This window comes from Syngnathoides biaculeatus, chromosome 13 (genome assembly GCF_019802595.1).
Source record: "Syngnathoides biaculeatus isolate LvHL_M chromosome 13, ASM1980259v1, whole genome shotgun sequence".
NCBI lineage: Eukaryota > Metazoa > Chordata > Actinopteri > Syngnathiformes > Syngnathidae > Syngnathoides > Syngnathoides biaculeatus.
This window is the reverse complement of record NC_084652.1, coordinates 17,172,168-17,194,826: the sequence shown is the minus strand read 5'-3', so window position 1 is coordinate 17,194,826 and position 22,659 is coordinate 17,172,168. Positions and strand designations below refer to the sequence as shown.

The 22,659-nt window shown below is 41.3% G+C and overlaps 1 protein-coding gene across 1 annotated transcript; it reads left to right on the top strand.

The window, feature by feature from the left end:
• The first annotated feature begins 48 nt into the window (after positions 1-48).
• Positions 49-22,524, top strand: pitrm1 (pitrilysin metallopeptidase 1). Its single transcript, XM_061839944.1, has 26 exons — positions 49-371; positions 894-1,002; positions 3,593-3,699; positions 3,780-3,931; positions 5,144-5,258; positions 5,317-5,413; positions 5,483-5,643; positions 7,832-7,958; positions 8,032-8,120; positions 8,803-8,931; positions 9,018-9,131; positions 9,253-9,349; positions 9,439-9,573; positions 9,758-9,896; positions 9,998-10,114; positions 10,384-10,513; positions 15,186-15,306; positions 15,381-15,623; positions 16,181-16,281; positions 16,404-16,524; positions 17,527-17,577; positions 18,059-18,171; positions 18,253-18,378; positions 19,144-19,289; positions 19,658-19,760; positions 22,333-22,524. The coding sequence occupies exons 1-26, from the start codon at positions 325-327 to the stop codon at positions 22,424-22,426; spliced, it is 3,084 nt and encodes a 1,027-aa protein (XP_061695928.1). The 5' UTR covers positions 49-324; the 3' UTR covers positions 22,427-22,524.
• The last annotated feature ends 135 nt before the right edge of the window (positions 22,525-22,659 follow it).

Sequence of the window (22,659 nt, the reverse complement as noted above, 5' to 3'; positions counted from 1 at the left end):
GACCAATCACAATTGGGTATGTTTATAGGTTCAGAATCACTAACGTTAAGTCATGGAACCATAGACTTCTAGTAGTCATGGATGCAAGACCGACCTAGAAATATTATGATGGTATTGGTGGACACATGTTGTGAGATCCGCTTTTGAATGTTTGCCTTTTGTTAAGCGTGGTCCCACCGTTTCCTGTGTCCGATGGTACGAGAAGACACAAGATCCGTGATGCAACTTGGCCCATAATATTGTATTCGATCGTAACAGTTATCTATGTTGAACCCACCCCGGAGAACGTGGTCGTATATGAGCGTAAAATAATTCAGCTTCGCCATGTTTCGCCAGACGAAAGCGGTGCTCGAGAAACTTCGACATGTCCGGTAAGTTAGCTAACATTTGCCTACCTAGCCTGGTCGTGTCCTCATGTGTATGACAAAACAACAAAAACATGGAGAGGGACAGTCACACTATTTTAACTTGGTGGTAACATTACTAAGGTTTTTTGCTGTGGCCCGGGTTGAGCTGATGTGAGATTTCAGACTCTGAAGGAGACACTTCATATCTACAGTTATTAAATATATTTGAGTAAACAGGGAAATTTGGAACAATTAATCGGTTGTTTAGTGGGAATCGTGTGTTTTGTGATCGTCCCTGAAGGCAACACAAGATTGATTGATTGATTGATTGATTGATTGATTGATTGATTGATTTAGAGGACAGTTAACACAATCCCTTAGTTGTGGAAGGAAAAACTGATTTCAGACTGTCACCCAAGGCATCACCAGGCTTGATTAAATAAGCATACCCAGTTCAGTATATTTTAGTTGGACTATATGTCATATTCTGATTATTCTTTGTTTGTGAATATACTAAAAAGTAGAATGACTTTTCCTTGAATCTAGTTTAAAGGGGCAGAATCTGTCTTGGCGACAAAGAAGCACTGCAGCACCAGGAGAGAAGGCTCTTCAGTACACAGCAGGTCAACAAATCCATGGATTTACAGTTAAAGAGGTAAAAAGTGTCATGTTTCCCCCCCCTCCTCACGCACTTGTGACAAGGAGCAAGCACACAAGACTAAACTAAATCAATTGATAGATGAAATAAACATTTAAGGACATTCCAGTATAATCGGTGTTGTGGGGGGCAAAACTCTCACAGCGAGAGTGATTGAGAAACATGACATATACAGGGTTCGCACGCGGCCCTAAAAGTCCTTAAAAACCCCTAAATTTTTGAAGGTGCATTTAGGGGCTCCTAAAAGTCCTTAAAAATCCGCAAAAACCGGTCAAGCCCCTTAAAAGGCCTTAAATTTAAAAAAAAATCAAAGGGAGGACCTCTACCAACAAAATTCAACCTAAAAAAAAAAAAAATCTTTTATTTAAAAAAAAAAAAAATAGCGATCCGTCTGGCGTCCAAAGCAGACGGAAATTGTCAACGGAAGTCACCGTGTTGACAACTAGTCGCCATCTTGTCAATATTCCATTGTTTGTTTCCGTGAGTAGGCATTTCACTTCGTCTTCGTTACGACGTAGCGTAGTTCTTTCATCGATCCAACTTGTATCACGGGGAAGTGCATTTTTCAAGAAGCTTGGGTTGAAAGTAAGGAGTTTGGGAGCTGGGTTCGTCGAGATCCAAAAGATCGGCACATGTTTTACTGCCATCTGTGCAAGCAGAGGTACCAGTTGAAGTCGCACCGGAAAAACAAGAGACGCGCTGATTTGGCGAAGACTCTCTCATCTTCCGTTGGTATGAATCTGTTTCTAAAATATCAAGATAGTGAAGCATCAACTTCAGGGAGTGGTACTAGCAGTGCATGCGCACCTACAGTTGTCCAGCCATCGACTTCAACCAGCCAGAAGTCAGGCTTTATGAATGTAGTTCAATACACGAAGACGGACTCATTAAAGGCAGAGATCGTGTGGACTTTAAAAGTGATCTGCAGCCCTTACAGTTACAAATCTTGTGAAAATAATTCGAAAGTGTTTGCAGTCAGGTTCCCAGACAGTGACACTGCTAAAAACTACCACTGTGGGGAAAGGAAGACTTCGTACCTGCCCACTTTTCATCTCTACTGCCTCAAAGCCAAAAAACCCAGAATAGAGACTGACATATCAACGCTTATTGAGAAGGCTGACAGGCTGTGTGAGCTGGCAGAAGAAAAGAGGAAGCTGAGGTTTATCACCGAGCCCAATGCACTCAGAGGCAGAGCAAAGGACAAGAGAGCCTCTTTGTCACCTCTGCAGCAGCAAATAGAGGAGGCACTGGGTAGGCTCAAGGAGCTAGAGTAGGGGTGCTGAGACAGACATCAGTAGAAGACATTTGTGTATATAGTTGCAATGGTAGTTAGAATATTTTTTTCTGTAGACTGTTATGTGAAGACATTGACAATGGTCATATCAATGAGAACTACCACAAGGGGCGACAGGTGATCACTGTCACAGGTACTGAGGTACTGGAACATTTGATGAACCAAGAACGGTTGATGGCACCATTGCGTGAGTCTTTTTGCCTTACTCTTGATTTCCCACGATGGCCCTAAATTTTTCGTGTCGGCCCTAAATTTTTTCCGTGTCAGCCCCTATGAATGTCCCTAAAAAGCCCTTTATTTTTTTTGGTCAGACTGAGTATGAACCCTGCAAATAGACAGCAGTTGAAATAAGTATTTAACATGTGACCATTTTTCTCAATATATTTCCAAAGGTGCTATTGACGTGAAAATTTCACAAGATGTTGGGAACAACTCAAGTAAACAGTACAACAAAATAGTTGAACAAATAAATTAATTTTTGTTATAATGTGAGATTACACGAGGAAGAAAATATTGAACACACCAACTTATACTTATTTGATACTTTGTACAAAAGTTTTCTTTTGCAATGTCAGCTTTAAGATGACTCCTTTACGGAGAAATTAGTCGCATGCATTGCTCCAGGGCAATTTTGGCCTAATCTTCCACATGTGCAGTTTTTTAATCTTGAAGGTTCTTTGAGCTTCTTTTAGGGAACCCGAGTTTCAGTTCTTTTCATAGATTTTCGATTGGATTCAAGACAGATGATTGGCTGGGCCATTATAGAAAATTTTAATTTTTTTCTTTGAGTCCATTTGAGAGCTTCCACGGTGGTATGTTTTGATTAATTATCCTGCTGAAATATACACTCATTTTCATCATCCTAGTAGGTGGCAGCAGATTTTTCGCAAGAATGTCTCAGTACATTTGCCCATTTATCTTTCCTCCAACATTGTGAAGTTTAGCAGTTCCATTTGCCTTAATGCAGCCCCACACCTTTGTGTTCCCACGTCCAAGCTTCACTGCCGATTCTGTGTTTTTAGGGTAATGTGCTGTGCCATTTCTCATCCAAAGGTGGTGTGCATAATAATGGAATATAAACAGTTCAGTTTTCCTCTAATTGAACCAGACTATATTCTTGTAGTTTTAAACTGGCTTGTCCAATTTTTGTTCAGCAAACTTTATATAAGCTTACACATCCTTTTCAGCAATGAGTTCTTGTGTGGAGAGCGTGTAGGCCATGACGGCGGGATACGTTACTCACTATTTTCCTTGTGACTACATGATTAAATGTCATTGTTATTTTTCTTGCAGGTTGTAGCAGTCCCTGACTTGTTCCTCACTGCCATCAAGTTGACTCATGACAAAACAGGAGCTCAGTACCTGCACGCAGCCAGGGATGATCCCAACAACCTCTTCAGGTTGCTAAAAACATGTATTGTGTGCACTCTGCTAGCTGTTTCTACGCTAACATGGCACGCTGGTCCTCTTTCATTTTTAGCGTCCAATTCCGGACCACCCCCATGGACAGCACAGGGGTCCCCCACATCCTGGAGCACACGGTGCTGTGCGGCTCACGGAAGTATCCGTGCAGAGATCCTTTCTTCAAGATGCTCAACAGGTCGCTGTCCACCTTCATGAATGCCTTCACAGGTATACATTGAAGCCTAGATGATCAATTATATTGATCAATTTGTTCAGGATAAATTTTCTGATGGTATCTTAAAAAAGTGTAAAAAGTGTAATCAAAATCATTTTTTTAATTTTAATTTGAATCACCATGACGTCCATCCCCTTTACAGTACGAAATGAGATAATGACACAACACAAGGTGATCTCACTACTTATGTATAACACATCATGGCAACATTTGCCTTTTTTTGCAAGTGACAGTGGACACACAAAAAAAGTGTCCCTGAAGTGTAGTACTAGACGTGATCAGATCGGACGACAATTGGCATTTTTTTGCTGATTGGTTTCGACGTCATAATTCACCCAGCCAATCAATGACTTCATTGATCAGCAGAAGAAAAAGACATTTACTTTCCCTCACCATCATGTATTATGTAGCCGAGCAAAAAATTTGTGTCCGCTCGTGGTTGTTTGAAAACATGTTGGCGTTCTGTTGAACACACGATATTGACCAGAGCAGCAAATTCAAAACTTTTTGGAGCAAAGCTACAGACTTTACTGTTGAAAAATCTCACAGCACACCAACAAACAAAAATGTCACAAAAAGTAGATGCATTAATGGCTGTATGGACGACTGTCATCTAATAGAAGACCATCCACTTGTTCTGTCTGTCACGGCCTCACTGGCATAAATACATGAACAAAGATACATTATTTATTGAAAATATATTTTAGTGCCCTGCAATTGTCTGGCAACCAGTTAAGGGTGTACCCCGCCTCCTGCCCGTTGACAGCTGGGATAGGCTCGAGCACTCCTCGCGACCATTGTGAGAATAAGCAGCAAAGAAAATGGATGGATGGATCGATATTTTAGCAGTTAATTACACAAGTATAAACTCGTTTAAATATTATCATTGATCCATCCTGTGATCAGATCGGTGATAAGTTTTTGGTTTTTTTTAACTCTGTGATCAGCCCCAAAAATCCTAATCATGTAAAGCCTATGTAATACTGAACAAATTGAAACTTGGAGTTTTTAAACTACGAGCAAGATTCGAATTTAGCCTCACTTCACTACTTAAGTAATCCAGGTCAGTGAAGCTATGGAGGTGTCCGTAAATGCGTGGCAAATGAGAATATAATGTACTGTATGAAATGGGACAAAAAAATAATATCGTGCCACTTTTCTGAACACATTTGAATTGATCAAGTGTTTCGTCCCCATTCCAACAGCCAACGACTACACGATGTATCCATTCTCCACGCAGAATGCAAAAGACTTCCAGAATCTTCTGTCGGTCTACCTGGATGCCGTGTTCTTCCCATGCTTACGGGAGCAGGACTTTTGGTGAGTGTTTGGAGCTTTGTGGTGGTGTACTGTGACGTCACAAGCCTAAACTTTCCAGGCAGGAGGGCTGGAGGCTGGAGAACGAAGACCCCACTGACGCCAGCTCGCCTCTGGTCTTCAAAGGAGTGGTTTTCAATGAGATGAAAGGAGCTTTCGTGAGGCCCACTCCCGTTTTTTCTAAAGTTCAACGAGTCAAAACTCTTGACGTCTTTGTTTCCTTGCAGTCGGACAATGAGCGCGTGTACGCTCAGCACCTCCAGAACAAACTTTATCCTGACCACACATACTCGGTGGTGTCCGGTGGAGAGCCGCTGGCCATACCCGACCTCACCTGGGAGCAGCTCAAGCAGTTCCACGCCATGCATTACCACCCCAGCAACGCCAGGTAACCAACACACACAACCATGAGCTCCATTAACACTGCATTTCTAAGATGGATTTTCGTCATATTGACATGGGGATGCCAAGTTATCTTCAAAATTCGTATCAGAATCGAAAATAATCGCTTTGTAAAAGGGAATATCAAAAGGGATGTAAAATTTAATGCTTAACACTTACATCTCCTGCCCTGTTGTTTCTGAAGCAATTGTCGCTGTTCATGTCGAAGCTGTTGTGTGCAAGCGCACACAGTTCTGACCGTATCCCTGCTTTTCTGAGTTCTGTGTAAAAGTCTTGCTATAGGTATGACTCCTCAATATTGTGGGATGTCTGTGTGAAAGTGGCTTATGTGCCATTTTTCATTTTTTCGTGGATAAAAGGCACAGATAGGGAAATGCCACATCTTCCATAGAGCTTGTGCTTCGATGTCACCGAAATCACGTTACTGGCCATATTGACGGTCTTCAATGCTAAATTGGTTGGAGACAACACGAAAATACGTCTTATAGCACGACGCCCAGAGTTTTGTCCGAAACCGTTAAACATTTAGAACGTGATAATAAACGAAGGAAAATGAGAGACACTTGACATTGAGGACCCAAATTTAATGCCAAAGTCGATATTTTTGCCAATAAGAAAGTGGACTGTTAACCCGCTTCCGCTTGTCTTAGACAACTGGATATCCACATGAGTAAGTCGTCGAGATTTACACGGAAGAGTTTGAAAGCGTAGAAAAGTCTGGATGCATACAAATACTTCGTTGCTGGATCTGTTCTCAATCAGGAAAAAATCCCACATAGTGATGGAGCCACTCAGTTTTTTTCAATACAAATACCAATATTTAAATAAATGACCCCTGGTTTTACACAAACTCGCATTCATTAACTACGATTGGGAAAAATAAAAAAACAGCGAGTCGGCTCCTCCATACCCGAAGAGCGTTGCGGCCACACGTTAAACTTTGGTAAACCTCTCCGTGACAGAGCTCTTTTTTTAAATATGGATTGTGTCAAGATGACACGCTGTGGCGACCCCTTATGGGACAAGCCGAAAGGAAAAGAAGAAGAGAAGTTCTCAAATGAGTCCAATGCGTATTTAAAAAAAGAAAATAAACCCCTGGGATAGGCTTCAGCCCCCGTACACGGAAGCGTGTTGTGGCAACACGTTATCCTACGGTACCTCTGTGTGACCAACATTTTCTTTTCTTTTTTTTAAAATATGCATTGGACTCATTTGAGAACAATGCATATTTAAAAAAATGGAGAAAAAAATGTCTGTCGGGGAGAGGCTTACCGAAGTTTAACGTGTGGCCACAACGTGCTTCCGTGTATATTGGAGACTGGTCCCTGCCTTATTTTTTTTTTTTTTTAAGTATTGTTCTCAAATGAGCCAACTTGGCATTGTAAATGCTTCTTGGGAATTTGAAATTTAGAAGAATAATTCCTACCTGAAATTAAGCGATCGCTACACTGTCGTGTGTATTTGGTTGGTCAACATCCATCACATTTAATTGCCGAAATCCATCGATCTTTTCTGGTCTTTTCAGCTGGTATTCCATAAAATGATATCTTTGAATATCTGTCTCGTCTGTTGTAACAACCAACAGCACAACGAGTCTCGGGCATTGTGTATATTCTGCTCCGGTTCAATGTCCCCTACACTGTCGAGCATCTCTTTTTGACCGGCAATATGGCGCCGTGAAAATGGTGACGTCACGTGCACGAGCTCTATTGCAGCTATGAATCCAAATTCATACAGAAACCTTCAGCTGCATTTTCACAGGTAGAGAAATGTCAAATTCTCTGGTTTTGCTGTGGTTCACCAATTTGCCAGCGATAGTGCATGGGGGTGTGGGTGGAATTTTTCCATATTTTTCCATGTCAGCGGTGGAGAATTCCTGTCTTCTTTTGTAGGAACTCTGCATGAAAAGGCTTTATGCTTTCAATAAACAGCATTTTTTTTCCACCTTCTGTGTCAGCTGAGGACTTTTTTTCGCCACATTCAAAGTTTGTTTATATCATCACTGATACGTAAAACTGTCACTAACAGCTCATACACGGGACAGCCACCTTGCAAAATGTAACAAGGTGTGTGAAAGGTGCTTAGAAAGGTGTCAAATTTTTTACCTAAGTCTCCAAATGTTTGTCAGTTTTACTGTTTGCCCTGAGTCTCATGTTTCTAAGTGTGTTCCTCAGGTTCTTTACGTATGGGGACCTTCCCCTGGAGCAACACCTGAAGCAGATCGACCAGGAGGCGCTGTCCAAGTTTCAACGAATCCACCCTAACACCCAAGTCCCATCTCAGCCGCACTGGAAAAGCCCGGTAAGATCCATAGATATTCTGTATGATGCTAAAGGTAAATAATGAGCTTTAACCTAATTATTGTGATGTTCAGAGGGAAGACCATGTGACCTGCAGTCCTGATGCTATGGCCCCTGACGCATCTCGACAGAATACGCTGTGTGTCAGCTACCTGCTGGGAGAGTAAGACCACACTTATTCTGGTGCTTCATGCGAACTTTTATGTGTTCACTTTGAGTCATCAGCTACTGTATATAAAAAAAAAGGTGCGTTTAATTCCAGTTGTACCATCTCTTGTCGTGCCAACTTTATTTTTGTTCAGCGTTGACACTTCATTCATACAAAAGCTGCTCCAACCTCACTCTTTCACTTGACCTTTAAATGGCCACACACGCACGACTAAAGGTACTGTTTGTTTTCACCATATTGATGGTAGAAATATCACTATTTATCTGTTGATCTAAGATTTGGTTGAGGATGTGTGAGGGTTTCCATTGTTTTGGGTTGTGCTTGAAAGTAAAACAAGTACATTCAAAGTTCTAGCGTTGACAAAAAATTACTTTGAAAGGCATGGATGATTCTTTATTCTTAAATTGATGAACTAGAATGTGTCCATTAGAGTGGGCCGAGTGAAATTGATAGCTGAAGGCCCAAACTTCAGTTTTTAAACAAGCAGATGGGCCGGGTCAATGGGTCATTCATTAACGTAAGAAAAAAAACTTATACATATTTGTGTTAACTGATCAATTAATGCAACAAATAGAGTACTGTATTTCTGTTTTTTTTTTTTAATTTTTATTTATTGTAATGAATTGCAAAGCCCTGAATTACAATGTGAAACTTAGCCTGGCATGTTCCTCCGCAGCATCACCGACACCTTCGAAGCCTTCACCCTCAGCCTGCTGTCTTCTCTAATGACATCCGGTCCCAACGCTCCCTTCTACAAAGCTCTCATCGAACCCAAAATTGGGACCGACTTCTCCTCGGTGGTCGGGTGAGATGAGGAAGAGGAGGAGGAGAAAGTTTTGATGAGTTCAACTTTCAGGGTGATGACTGTGTTGTTGTTGTTGCATTCCACAGATACGATGGCAGCACCAAGGAGGCATCTTTCAGCATCGGCCTGCAGGGGATGGCCGAGGAGGACACGGAGAAGGTCAAGAGCATCATACATCAAACCATCGACGACATCATCAAGTATGTTAGAAATGGGATGGACGGGTTAAATCCCTTCTGTGACACATTTTTTGTGTGTGTAAAATGCAAAGGTAGCTTTGTTACTGCTTTACTTTGTCAAGCTATTTTGCCTCTGCATCAGGACTGGTTTCGAAGACGAGAGGATCGAGGCGCTTCTGCACAAGATCGAGATTCAAATGAAGCACCAGTCCACCAACTTTGGCCTCTCTTTGGCATCGGTGAGCACATGCTGCTGCACATTTGTTTTATATTATTATTTTAGACTTGAGTACGTTTGTTTTTGTCAACCTGAATTCTTGTTGTGTAGTACATCGCGTCCTCGTGGAACCATGATGGGGATCCGGTGGAACTTTTACAGATAAATGACAGTGTTCTCAAATTCAGACGGGCCCTGGAGGAAAACCCGCGCTTCCTCCAGGACAAAGTCCAGCACTACTTTAAGGTATGTGTGGAGGTACTGTGTGTTACTGTTCCAGTAAACAAACATGGCCATTTATGGTATTTGGTTTATTTCCCGCCCTGAGCAATAAACTTGAAAATTATCAAAAAAGTCAAGTAATTCCCAACTCCAATAACAGGATAAAATCCGACGCTTTCAGTTCATGAAACTTCTTTCCCTGATCCAGGAGAACACCCATCGACTAACTCTCTCCATGAGTCCCGACGACTCCTACTGTGACAAACAGGCCTCGGCCGAGGAGAAGAAACTCCAGGAAAAGATTGGCAGTCTTTCTGACAAGGACAAGAAGAATATTTATGAGAAAGGTTACTCAGAAATATGATTTATGAGAGACCCAAAGTACCACAGAGTCAGTCTGATGTCCAGTGGATCATGAGATATTGACTTGTCATCCGTCTTCTTTAAGGTCTTCAGCTGCTGGACGCTCAAAGTAAATCACAGGATGCCTCGTGCCTGCCTGCGCTTAAAGTGTCTGACATTGCGGCCACCATACCCGTCACTCCAATACACATGACCAAAGCAGGTAACTTGCTACATGGAATGCATTACTGAGCCTGCGTCTCTGTGTGCAGATGTTTGTATGTGGCACATCCAGTGAAGAGTGACTTGGTTGTTTATTGTCACATTTCATGTTTAGGCAAACTCTCCACAAAAAACAAGTATTGGTATACAAGTTATATTAAAAGTTGTCATTTTTCACAATGTGTCCCCTTCATTTTTCCTTAAAAATGACCATTCTTCAATTAGGCCGTCAATGCGTATGCTCTGTTTTTGTTTGTTTTAAATTCACAGGGAATGTTCCACTGCAGCTGTGCGAGCAGCCCACCAACGGCTTAGTGTACTTCCGGGCCATGTGCAGCCTTAACACGCTTCCCGAGGACCTGAAGCTCTATGTGCCGCTTTTCTGCAGCATCATCACCAAGTGAGTCTTGTTTCACACTAGTGATGGGCACAATAAATCCAACTGGATATCTGTTTATAAAGACAAGAAATATAACTGTATTGTAGCACACTTCATAACAATATAAAGTCTGCTAAGAATTGTTACATACGTCGGTTGTATAGGGCTGTAGACCGGATATTGTGAAGCTATGAATTGGTTCATCTCTTGAGGTAAGTACGAGAGCTCTTGCACAGTGCACCGTGGCCAAAACAATATGGTGACAACCCAAAGCAGCAGTGGTGATCAGTAGCGGTATTACTAGTGGGTAGATCCGTGCAGGGGTCCTAAGCCATGCCTACTTAGATACTGTTGTTGTCCACCCCAAGCTACCGAACAAAATGGCGGACGCAGTGCGGCCGAAACATGTTATGAGCGATTCATTAGAACAAATTCCCGAGAGTATTTCTATTAACCTTTCTGGCCATGGTATCAGAAATATTGACAAAGCGTGTTCATAAAGGCCTGAATTACTTTCAACAGGGATATTTTCATAATGTCAAGGTTTCCCAAACGGGAACGCCAGTTAAAGTTTCTGCAATGTGTTAGCCGTCCATGCGAAAAAATCAACCACCTCATGAACTAATATTGGACATCGAATGCGATAAGATTTCACATGACTATTGTTCATGCAAAACAGGGTAAGTTTGCATTTTTACGCTACATAAACATGTCGATTTGAAGTATCGACGTTCATATTGAATAATTAATTTCCCGACATTATGGCAGTAAGCGTGTCCTCTAACGGTCTGAACGTACATACTGTACGCGTAAATGTAGGCTCAAAATATTTGTATTCACGTGACGTGTTTAATCATGGATAAGAACGCTTGAGAGCAGAGCCGAGGTGCGGCTGGAAGCTTTGAGTTTCGCCCGGCTCAGGTAGAGCTTCCTCCTTCCTCTATAGATGTTTCACCAACTAATTGAATATCTTACCTTGGAACAGACGGCTTTGTGCTGATTTATCTTTGATACGTTCGGATGGTCGTGAGGTCGGCCACAAGCCTAAATCCACCGTTTGCATTTATCTAAATTACGGTTTGAGGTGGGAAAGCGTATCAGATATCCTCCCAGTAATCTCTCTGGATAGCGCTCGTTTCCATTGCATGTTCCCCAGCCACATCGAAGCACCATATTTCCGAATCGGATATAAGCAGGACTATACACTCACAACTCGGAGGCTGAAGTAACCACGTTTTGTTTTTGTTTGTCGGTAAAGGATCATGGCTGTAGGCATCATGGGTGGAGTTCAGAATTTGACGCTCACTGATTGGTCAAAAGGGAGCTGTCAATCATTCTCATGGATCTATCCGTTTAACTACAGTGGTGTGAAAAAGTAATTGGTTGGGCCATCATCAACAGCAACAACTGAAATTGTTATGCACACACACACACACAGTGCCTTGTGAAAGTACTCGGCCCCCTTGAACTTTTCAACCTTTCACCACATTTCAGGCTTTAAACTTTTTTTTTTTTTTTTTCCAAGAATCAACAAGTGGGACACAATCGTGAAGTGGAATGAAATTTATTGGAAATTTTATACTTTTTTTTTTTTTAACAAATAAAAACCTTGAAAGGTGGGGCGTGCAATATTATTTGGCTCCTTTGCATTAATACTTTGTAGCGCCACCTTTTGCTGGAATTACAGCTCCAAGTCGCTTGGAGTATGTCTCTATCATTTTTCCACATCGAGAGACGGAAATTCTTGCCCATTCTTCTCTGCAAAACAGCTCCAGCTCAGTGAGGTTGGATGGAGAGTGTTTGTGAACACCAGATGTTCAGCGAGGATCTCTGAATGATCAAATGTTAACTGATGATGATAAATAGAATCCACCTGTGTATAATCAAGTCTCTGTATAAATGCACCTGCTCTGTGATAGTCTCAGGATTCTGTTTAAAGTGCAGAGAGCATCATGAAGACCAAGGAACACACCAGGCAGATCTGAGATACTGTTGTGGAGAAGTTTCAACCCAGATTTGGATACAAAAAAGATTTCCCAAGCTTTAAACATTTCAAGGAGCCCTGTGCAAGTGTTTAACTTAATTTAAGGTGGAGATGGGACTGCGTCAGGGATCTGCGCTGAGCCACTTCCTGTTTGCAGTGGTAATGGGTAGGCTGACAGATGAGGTTAGACTGGAATCCCCTTGGACTATGATGTTTGCACATGATATTGTGTTCAGCAGTGAAAGCAAGGAGCAGGCGGAGGAACAATTAGAAAGATGGCAGCACGCACTGGAAAGAAGAGGAATGAAGATTAGCCCAAGTAAAACAGAATATATGTGCATGAATGTGAGGGGCAGTGGAAGAGGAGTGAAGCTCCAGGGAGAAGAGATAGCGATGGTGGATAACTTCAAATACTTGGGGTCCACAGTACAGAGCAATGGTGAGTGTGGTAAGAAAGTGAAGAAACGGGTACAAACGGGATGGAACAGTTGGCGGAAGGTGTCTGGTGTTCTATGCGACTGAAGAGTGTCTGCTAGGATGAAGGCCAAAGTTTATAAAACATTGGTGAGGCCGGCCATAATGTACGGATTAGAGACAGTGGCACTAAAGAAACAACACGAAGCAGAACTGGAGGTAGCAGAAATGAAGATGCTGAGGTTCTCGCTTGGACTGAACAGGTTGGATATCATTAGAAACGAGCTCATTAGAGGGACAGCCAAAGTTTGGATGTTTTGGAGACAAGGTTAGAGAGAGCAGACTTTGGTTTGGACATGTTCAGAGGGGAGAGAGTGAGTGTATTGGTAGAGGGTGCTGAGGATGGACCTGCCAGGCAAAAGAGTGAGAGGAAGACGAAAAGGTTGATGGATGTTGTGGGGGGGGACATGAGGACAGTGGGTGTTAGAGAAGAAGATGCATGAGATAGGCTTCCATGGAAAAAGATGACACGCTGTGGGGACCCCTAACGAGACAAGCCGAAAGGAAAATAAGGCTGTGCAAGCGATCATATTGAAATGGAAGGAGTATCAGATCACTGCAATGCTTCCAAGACGTGGCCGTCCCTCTAAACTTTCACCTCGAACTAGGAGAAGACTGATCAGAGATGCAGCCAAGAGGCCCATAAATCACTCTGGATGAACTGCAGAGATCTACATCTGAGGTGGGAAAGTTTGTCCATCGGACAACAATCAGTCATACACTGCACAAATCTGGCCTTTATGGAAGAGTGGCAAGTCGAAAGCCATTTCTCAAAGATATCCATAAAAAGTCTCGTTTAAAGTTTGACACAAGCCACCTTGGAGACACAGCAAACGTGGAAGAAGGTGCTCTAGTTAGATGAAACCAAAATTGAACTTTTTGGCCACAATGCAAAACTTTATGGTTGGTGTAAAAACAACACAGCTCATCACCCTTAAAACACCATCCCCACTGGCAAACATGGTGGTGGCAGCCCCATGGTTTTGGCCTGATTTTCTTCAGCAGTGACAGGGAAGATGGTTAAAATTGATGGGAAGATGAATGGAGTCAAATACAGGACCATTCTGGAAGAAAACCTGTTGGAGTCTGCAAAAGACCTGAGACTGGGACAGAGATTTATTTCATGACTTCAGGACAATGATCCAAAACATAAAGCCAAATCTACAATGGAATGGTTCACAAATCAACGTTAGTGATTACGTGCTAGAATGGCCAAGTCAGAGTCCAGATCTGAATCCAATCAAGAATCTGTGGGCAGAGCTGAAGACTGTTGTTCACAAAAACTCTTCATCCAACCTCACTGAGCAAGAGCCGTTTTGCAAGGAAGAATGGGCAAGAATTTCAGTCTCTCTATGTACAAAACTGACAGAGACATACCCAAAGCGACTTGCAGCTGTAATTGCAGCAAAAGGTGACGTCACAAAGTATTAATGCAAGGGGGCCGAATAATATTGCACGACCCACTTTTCAGGTTTTTCTTTAAGTTTAAAATATCCAATAAATTTCGTTCCACTTCATGATTGTGTCCCACTTGTTGTTTATTCTTGATTTAAAAAAAATAATATTTTATGTAGTAGACGGCACAATTTGTCACTTTAAACTGCTCCCTTTGCACAATTGACATTGCACTGGTCTATAACAAGAACCGGAAACGGGTATAGGCACTCTGTACAAATTTAGCACAATGTGGGACGTTAACACAGTTATCTATATAGATTTTACATCTTGCATGTCTTATAAGGAATGGCTCCTTTCAACAGAAATGTCTCTTGTTTTTTGTTCTTGTTCCTATGTTGTTCGTTGTTCTGAATGTCGTACTAGGGAAGAACTGAGTGCCGGAGAAAAATTCCTTGTGTATTTTTACACACTTGGCCATTGAAGCTGATTCTGATCCTGACTTGCTATTTTCTTTTGGGTCATTTTCCTGCTCCAGAACCCAAGTGCACGTCATCTTGAGGTCACAAATTCATGGCTGAACATTCTCCTTCAGGATTTTGTGTTAAAGAGCACAGGACAATCAAAGCAGCACAGAAGATCATTGGCTGCTCAAAACATTACATTGAAAAAATAGATTTTTGTCACAATCATTTTTAAACATGATTACTTTTTTAAGTAAAGAACTAAATAGTCTTTTTATTTAGTTTTATTTTTGAAAAAGTGAATTCAATCTGATTTTTATAACAAAAAGCAGTTTTTATTTTTTGTTTTATTTTATTTTTATTGTTCATTTTTCAGGATGGGCTGTGGCTCGATGGACTACCGCCAGCAGTCCCAGCAGATGGAGCTGAGGACCGGGGACATGTCTGTCTCCCCACAAGTCATCCCTGACTCCACACACCTGGACATGTTTGAGCAGGTGAGCGGAATTCTGTAGCCCTACCTGAAATCATTTTTATTTTTTAAATGTTGCATTGTGATTTTATCTCTCAGGGCATCCTCCTCTCCTCTTCCTGCTTGGAGAGGAACCTCCCAGACATGTTCCGACTGTGGGGGGAGATCTTCAACAGCCCCCGTTTTGATGATCAAGAGCGTTTGCGGGTGCTGGTGATGATGTCTGCGCAGGAGCTGGCCAATGGAATCTCCTACTCCGGCCACATGTATGCCATGACCCGGGCCGGACAGCACCTGACGCCGGCCGGAGAACTCCTTGAAACGTTTGACGGGATGGACCAGGTAGAGGAGGAAAAATGGAATTCATCCATCATTATTTCTGCTCTTTATTTCACCAGAGCTGCCAAATACTATATAATGTTTTTTTTTTGTTTCCAAAAGAGAGTTCTGTGGTTTGATTTTTTTTTTTTTTTTTTTTTTTTTTTTTTTCCATTTGAGAGCTGATTATTTGGCTTTATTAAATTTAAGTTGAACTGACAGAATTTGCGAATGAATCCATAGAGGCAGATATTTTTGATGGTTGCCCTTCGATTTCTCAAATACTCGTACTTTGATTCTGGCTGTAACTACGTACGCCAACACAAAGTTGATGTAATTAAAAACATAAAATGAAAAATACGAAAGCCATAATTAATGATTGAGTTTCCCACTGTAATATTCTTGACAAAACTTTGAAAATAAGGAAATGAAATATGAATGATTTGAAAATGAAAAATGAATAAGGAAATGAATTTTTATAACTTGGCAGCTCTGTTTCACTGTCTTGTGAGGTTCTTCCTCCCCATTTTTTGTGTCGACGGGTGAATGCAAATGGAAGAATTTGATGTTTTGATTTTCAGGTAAAGTTCATGAAAAGGATAGCAGAGATGTCGGACCTGACCCCAGTCATCCGCATGCTGCCCCGGATCAAGAAGCACCTCCTGAACCCCAATAACATGAGGTGACTCTCGACATTTGCATTCATTGTCTACATATGGAACTGTATGTTGTGGTACCTTGACTTGACTTGAATTTTTAGGGTTCCGAGCCATGATCTGGTCACATATTTGGCTGTTTCTACAGGTGTGCCATCAACGCCACGCCTCAGCAGGCATCCGAATCTGTGGCCTACCTGGAGAGTTTCATGAAGGATGTGTCCGCCAACAGCAAGCATTTCAAAGCCGTCCGACCAAATATTATCGAGGTATGAGAGTAATGGACCCACTGACCTAAAAAAAGACTGGATAGCGCATACATATCTGGCCGTGTGTCGATTGGTTGAAGCCAGTTGGCCACCATCTTGGTGCTCCCCAAACGTGTGGAGGACATGGTTTACAGGTTGGATTATGGCAGTTTTTTTTCCTCAATGTTTGGCATGTAGAATTAAAACTGGTCGTGTGATCTTGACATTTTGTTCAGTTCTGGTAACTTGAAGGATTTTTAATTTGACTTGGTCAGCCAAAAAATGCTAAGTGCAAAAGAAAGACATATAACACCATGACTACCAAGAAACCTTGCATATGACCTAGGACCTGATTTCCGTGACATGTTAACTTTTCCCAAAATACGCTGTGAAGCCATATGTGAAATAAACATGGAACTGAAAATACAGTAAACCCTGCATAACTCGACACTATATACGCTGAAATATGCCAGAAATCAACGTTAAAAGTGAGGTCCCAGTCTCCAATACTACTACTGAAAAGGTTACGTGTAAGTCAACATTTCTCTAAGTAGACACAAAAGTTAGGGTCCTAAACAATGTCAAGTTATGCAGAGTTTACTGCATGTTTCCTGACCCGATGTCACGATTTTTCAGAAGTGAACAGGAAAAGAAAAAAAAGTTACCTTAAAAAGGGAAATCTGGATGCTTCCTGCCACTCAGCCCAACATACTCCATCATGATCTGGAATTTAACTTCAAAACATACCAGTAAGATCGACTTTAAGGGACATCATGTATGTTTTATTTAGAAATCTATTTCGACAGACATTTACAACACTGAATATGTAAATACATATTCACAGCCGCGAAACTGGCGATTAACGCAGGTTGGCACGGTTGTTTTGGGAGTATCAAGATGGCGAATATTTGCTTCCTGCGACTTCAGCTACGATGGGCAATGGGCTATCCAGGCTTTTTTTTTTTTTTTTTTTTTGCTCAGTGGATGGACGGATAGGAACTCACTGTCATGTTTCCCCCCTAGAGGCCGCTAGATGTCCTCAACGTCTCTGGAGCCAGCAGGAAGATCGTGGCTGTAGGTTTTTGTTTTTTTTTTAAACTTTGAAAAATAAATAAGCCCATGCAGCCAGTGTCTTATATCAACATGAAATTTGGCAGGCATGTCTATCATGAGTAGACATTCAAGTCTCAAGGAGCAATGTCCCAAAACAAACTGGACCATTGAAGCTACATAGAGCCACATAAAAGTCTCTAGAAGCCATGCCTGGAAAGACACAGGAAGTCAACCACTTTGTTTTGAAGGGGCTATTTCAGACTCATTTCCAGGAGTCCTTCAAACACACATGCCTTAGACATTAACAATTTATTGGTTTATTTTTTAATTCAGCCCCTAAAGCCAGATTCACATAGGAGCTCAAAACTTGGTCAGCATGTTTATTATGAGAGCCTGTTGTGTTTTGATTATTCAAATGCAGCACAACTTCAAATCTGGGAGGTAGCCGCAATGACTTCCTGTTCCAAATCCTTAACTAGCCACCCTTTTTTTTTTACTCCAGGAGTCAAATTTCCAGCCTTGTCACATGAAGACATTCTTCCAGTTACCATTCCCTGTCAACTTTGTCAGCGAGTCGATCCGCACCGTCCCTTACAGCCACCAAGACTACGCCAGGTTTCGAATTACTTTATCATTCATTATCGTGGCACGAAACATGAACATGTCTTGGAAGCAACTTCTTTTCTCTGTCGCCAGTCTTTGCGTGTTGGGAAGGATGATGACGGCCAAGTTCCTCCACGGAGAGATCCGAGAGAAGGGCGGGGCCTATGGTGGTGGAGCCAAGATGGGTGGAGGGGGCCTGTTCTCTTTTTATTCTTACAGGTGCCGAAATACTTCCATTTAATTTTTACTGTCAAGTTTAGACACACATCAAGAAGTACACTTTAAAATTTGCACACATTTTTCAAAAATTGACACAGGGTATTAGAAAAATGTCTTAAGTATTAAAAAAAATAAGAGTAGGTAAAACCAAGATTATTTGAAAAAAAACATTACAAAATATACATATGTATTTTTGGGCTGAAAATACAAGATAAAAATTAAACAAATATAACACCAAAAAATGGAAAAATTCAGGAAAATAATACAAAAATATTACAGAAAAAATATTCCAAGTATTTTACAAAATAACATAAAAAGGTAAATATTCAAGAAAATAATGCAAAAATATTACAGAACAAAGTATTATGCACAATTCAAAAACAGTGCAAAACGTCCACCTGTCCATTTTCTTGCTGCTTATCCTCACAAGGGTTATGTGAGTGCAGAAGCCTATCCCAGATGTCAATGAGCAGGAGGCGAGGTAAATCCTGAACTGGTTGCCAGCCAATCGCAGGGCACATGAAGACAGACAACAGCCACTCACACAATAACACTTAGCGGCGATTTAAAGTCTCCAATTATTGTTGCATGTTTTTGGGATGTGGGAGGAAACCGGAGTGCCCGGAGAAAACCCACACAGGCTCTGGGAGAACATGCAAACTCCACACTTTTTAAATTATGGAACAAAAAAAAAAATGTTCAATTAAAAAAATGCAAAAATGTTATGGTCTTATTTATTTATTTATTTTTCGCCGTATTTTAAAGGGATCCCAACTCCGTCCAGACACTTTCCGCATTCAGCAAAGGTGTTGACTGGGCCAAGTCGGGCAAGTTCAACCAGCAGGACATAGATGAAGCCAAGCTGTCCATCTTCTCCGCCGTCGACTCGCCTGTTGCGCCCTCCAGCAAAGGTAAAACCATTTATAGAGTTTTGCCATTGTTTCGCCCTGTCATGGAAAAGTGGTAGGATACCTTAAAGGGTGGCACTTACCACAGTTTACATTTTGGCTCCCTTCTGTCAGAATACCAAGAAGATTGGTGGGGTGGAAAAAATAAAATTAAATGGAAAAAAAAGAGAGAAGAGCTAAATATAACTCTCTTTTTGGCACCCCTCTGTAGGGAATCACTACCTGAGGGTACCTAAAGCGTCTGATGTTGTTACAATGCACTTTTTTCACCCCTCTATTTGCAGTGTTTTGGTGCTCATTGAGTGTGGACTGTTTGGCTCCCTACATCCTGGGCCCAAGCACTATACGTCGTGTTTTTGTTGTTTATGCAGGAATGTCCGTGTTCCTGGGTGGAATTACTGACGAAATGAAGCAGCAACACCGAGAACGACTCTTTGGCGTCACCCGGGAAAACCTGCTGGACGTGGCTGAGAGGTTTGACCTCTATTATACATGCTTCTTCTAAGTACCACGTCAAAAAAACACTTTGCTGTCTTAGTACCTCCGTTAGTTGGTTTTAAACAATGGGTTTTTTTTTTTGGTTTATCAAAATGTAGTTTAATGGTAAACTTCAAGTCGGACAGAGTGGCAATAAAAATTATTTTAAGAATTTTCCGTTTTCTATCACACTTCTCCCTTTTGGTGAAGTGAGTTACGTTCACTGCCGCAATACAATGCTCCATCTCAAATTTTGCTCTTCAGTCGAAGCAAAAATCAGCCAAACGACAGCTCGTGTCTTGAAAAAAAAAAAAAAAAAAAAAAAAAACTGATCACTTGTATCTCAAGGTACCACCATCGTATTGTAAGCCACTGTAACATCCAGTTTGAAGAGTAAAGCATGACATAAAGTACTTGTTCATAAATCAATATGTATTGAACATAAAAGTATATTTTTCTACCTAAGTAAATCTTTGAAGATTAATTGTATTGTACAGTTGAGCTGCACTTAAAGGAAGGCTTTCCCCCTAAATTCATATATACAATAAACCCTCTGATGTGAAGTAATATTATTATTACATATATTTTGGAACATTAATTGAAAAAAAAATTGAAAATAAAGAAAAACATTTTAAATCCAAGAAAAATCCAGATATGTGACAGCTTTCACAGCAAGACCCAGAAGAAACGTCCTCGAACCCGCCCCATAACATTGTCGGTGCTTAGCATTACTGACCATTCATTCTAGCTAGGCCAAGGCATGTTGTGCACCAAACTGCAACAAAACTGAGAAAACGCACCCAAATTTGTCCTTCTTTAACCTCCCGTGGGGTCAACCTGACTGGATACAGCTGTGGCTGTCACAGTTGAGGCTCGTTCTTCAGCTGGTGAAATTTGCACGGATCAAACCATTACTGATTATTAGCCACTTAGCTATAGCCTCTTGTGCCAGTACTGTAAAGCGTTGGTATCAGAGTTATGAGGACCCGTGTTAAATCCCAGACATCCTTGTTTGGAGTTTGCATGTTCTCCCCGTGTCTGCGTGTGTAACCTGCCTCCTGCCCGTTGACAGTTGGGATAGGTTCCAGGACTCCGCGACCCTCTTGCGGCTAAGCAGCTAAGACGATGGATGAATGGATATATACGTGTAATCACTTGAGGGACATCCCAATTTTTTTTTTCATTTTATATTCCAGATATAAATAAACCATTAGATAGTCCTACGCCGTACTCAGAAAATAAGATCGCATTTTTGATGAACTTTGGACATAGCCCAAAGCATTCATATAGCTCACATAGCATTCACATAGTATTCCAAGACCATTAAAATTGTGTACTCAATGATTTTCCACTGGATGTGCAGGTGGTCCTTTCATCAAATTGTAATGGATAATAAGTAAATTTATATGTAATACGTCTTCGTCCAAACAAACAACTTTGTATCTATTATGTAGTATCTATGTTATGCAGACATGTTGATCATGATCCAAGTTCATTCCGATATGCTCCATTTTTTGTTCAACATTTTCAAACTCACGACAACAGTGGCATTCCGCCACAGTTGGCATTGGGTCAAAAGAGAACACGAGCACTAGTCTTTCGAAACAAGCCTGTCTGGAACATCTCCGAGGTCCATGTTATGCTCCTCCCTCAGCGTCATGCCCCTTCTCCACAACACGTCAAGTTCCACCTGTGTGTATTCTGGCTCAAACGCTTGAACATTGTACATTATTTTTGTTTTGTTTGCTCAATGGTGGGAGTAGTCATAACATGGAGCATTGACTCGCTGTGATACTCTCTTTATTGGCTCTTAGCACATAACACTTCCCAGCTCCTATTTACGCCGCCGATCGATCACTAGAGGCTGACTGCTTGAAAAGTAGATCTTAGGGTAAAAAAGTCTGACCACCCCTGCTGTATATTCTCTACATCTAAGCTAACTCCTCAGAAAAGCATCAAACAAATCTCCGCGGTCCATATAATGGGATTATTGTTGGTTGTCAGCGCCACGCCTCCTCTCCAACACGTCATGTTGTGCCTGTGTGTATTCTGGCTCTAATGCACAGGCTTGAACATTGTATATTATGCAATTTTTGTTTTGTTTGTAATTATTTTTCACAAAAATCAGCCACAAAATTCCAGATAGTGGACATTCTCTGTTCGGTGAAACGTATCCACGAGCAATGGGGGGGCCAGAACAGGAAGCACTGCAGACGTGGCAAACGCTGATTGGCTTTCAATTTTCCAGCCGGGCTTATTGGAATGTCTGAGCGAGAGAGGAATTTGGATAATACTTTTCCAATTTAGAGATGTTTCTTGGTGAAATCTGTGGAAAACTCTGGCATTAAAAGAAACACTGAACCCTCATCTACTAACTTTTAATGTGTGCTCCCATTCTTATTACTTTTGACAAAGTCTTCCTTTGACAAATATGCTGTATTGGCTCTATTTTAAAAGTGATTAAACCGTTGTAACGTTAAGCAGGGTTAAAACATTTAATTACTACACTGTGCAATAAATTATTATTCAAATAGCTTTAGCACTCATGATGACTTTTGTTTGGGTGCAGGTACCTAAGCGTCGGAAACAAGTTGTGCGGCGTTTCCATCCTGGGCCCGGAAAGTGACGCCATCAAGAAAGATCCATCGTGGGTGGTGAAATAAATCATATGTGATGTGTATGGAAAACATTATGTACATATTTTTTGCAACAAGACTAATAAATTATCATGTTGGAATGAAATACCACCAATTTTGGAATCAGAAATCAAACTATTCTTGTTTGGTAACACAAAAATGCTTGCAGGATATCATAGTTGTCATTTATGATATGGCAATTTGAAATTCTGGTACAGATTTTAACAAGAGTCATGGGGACGGTGGGTGTTAGAGAGGAG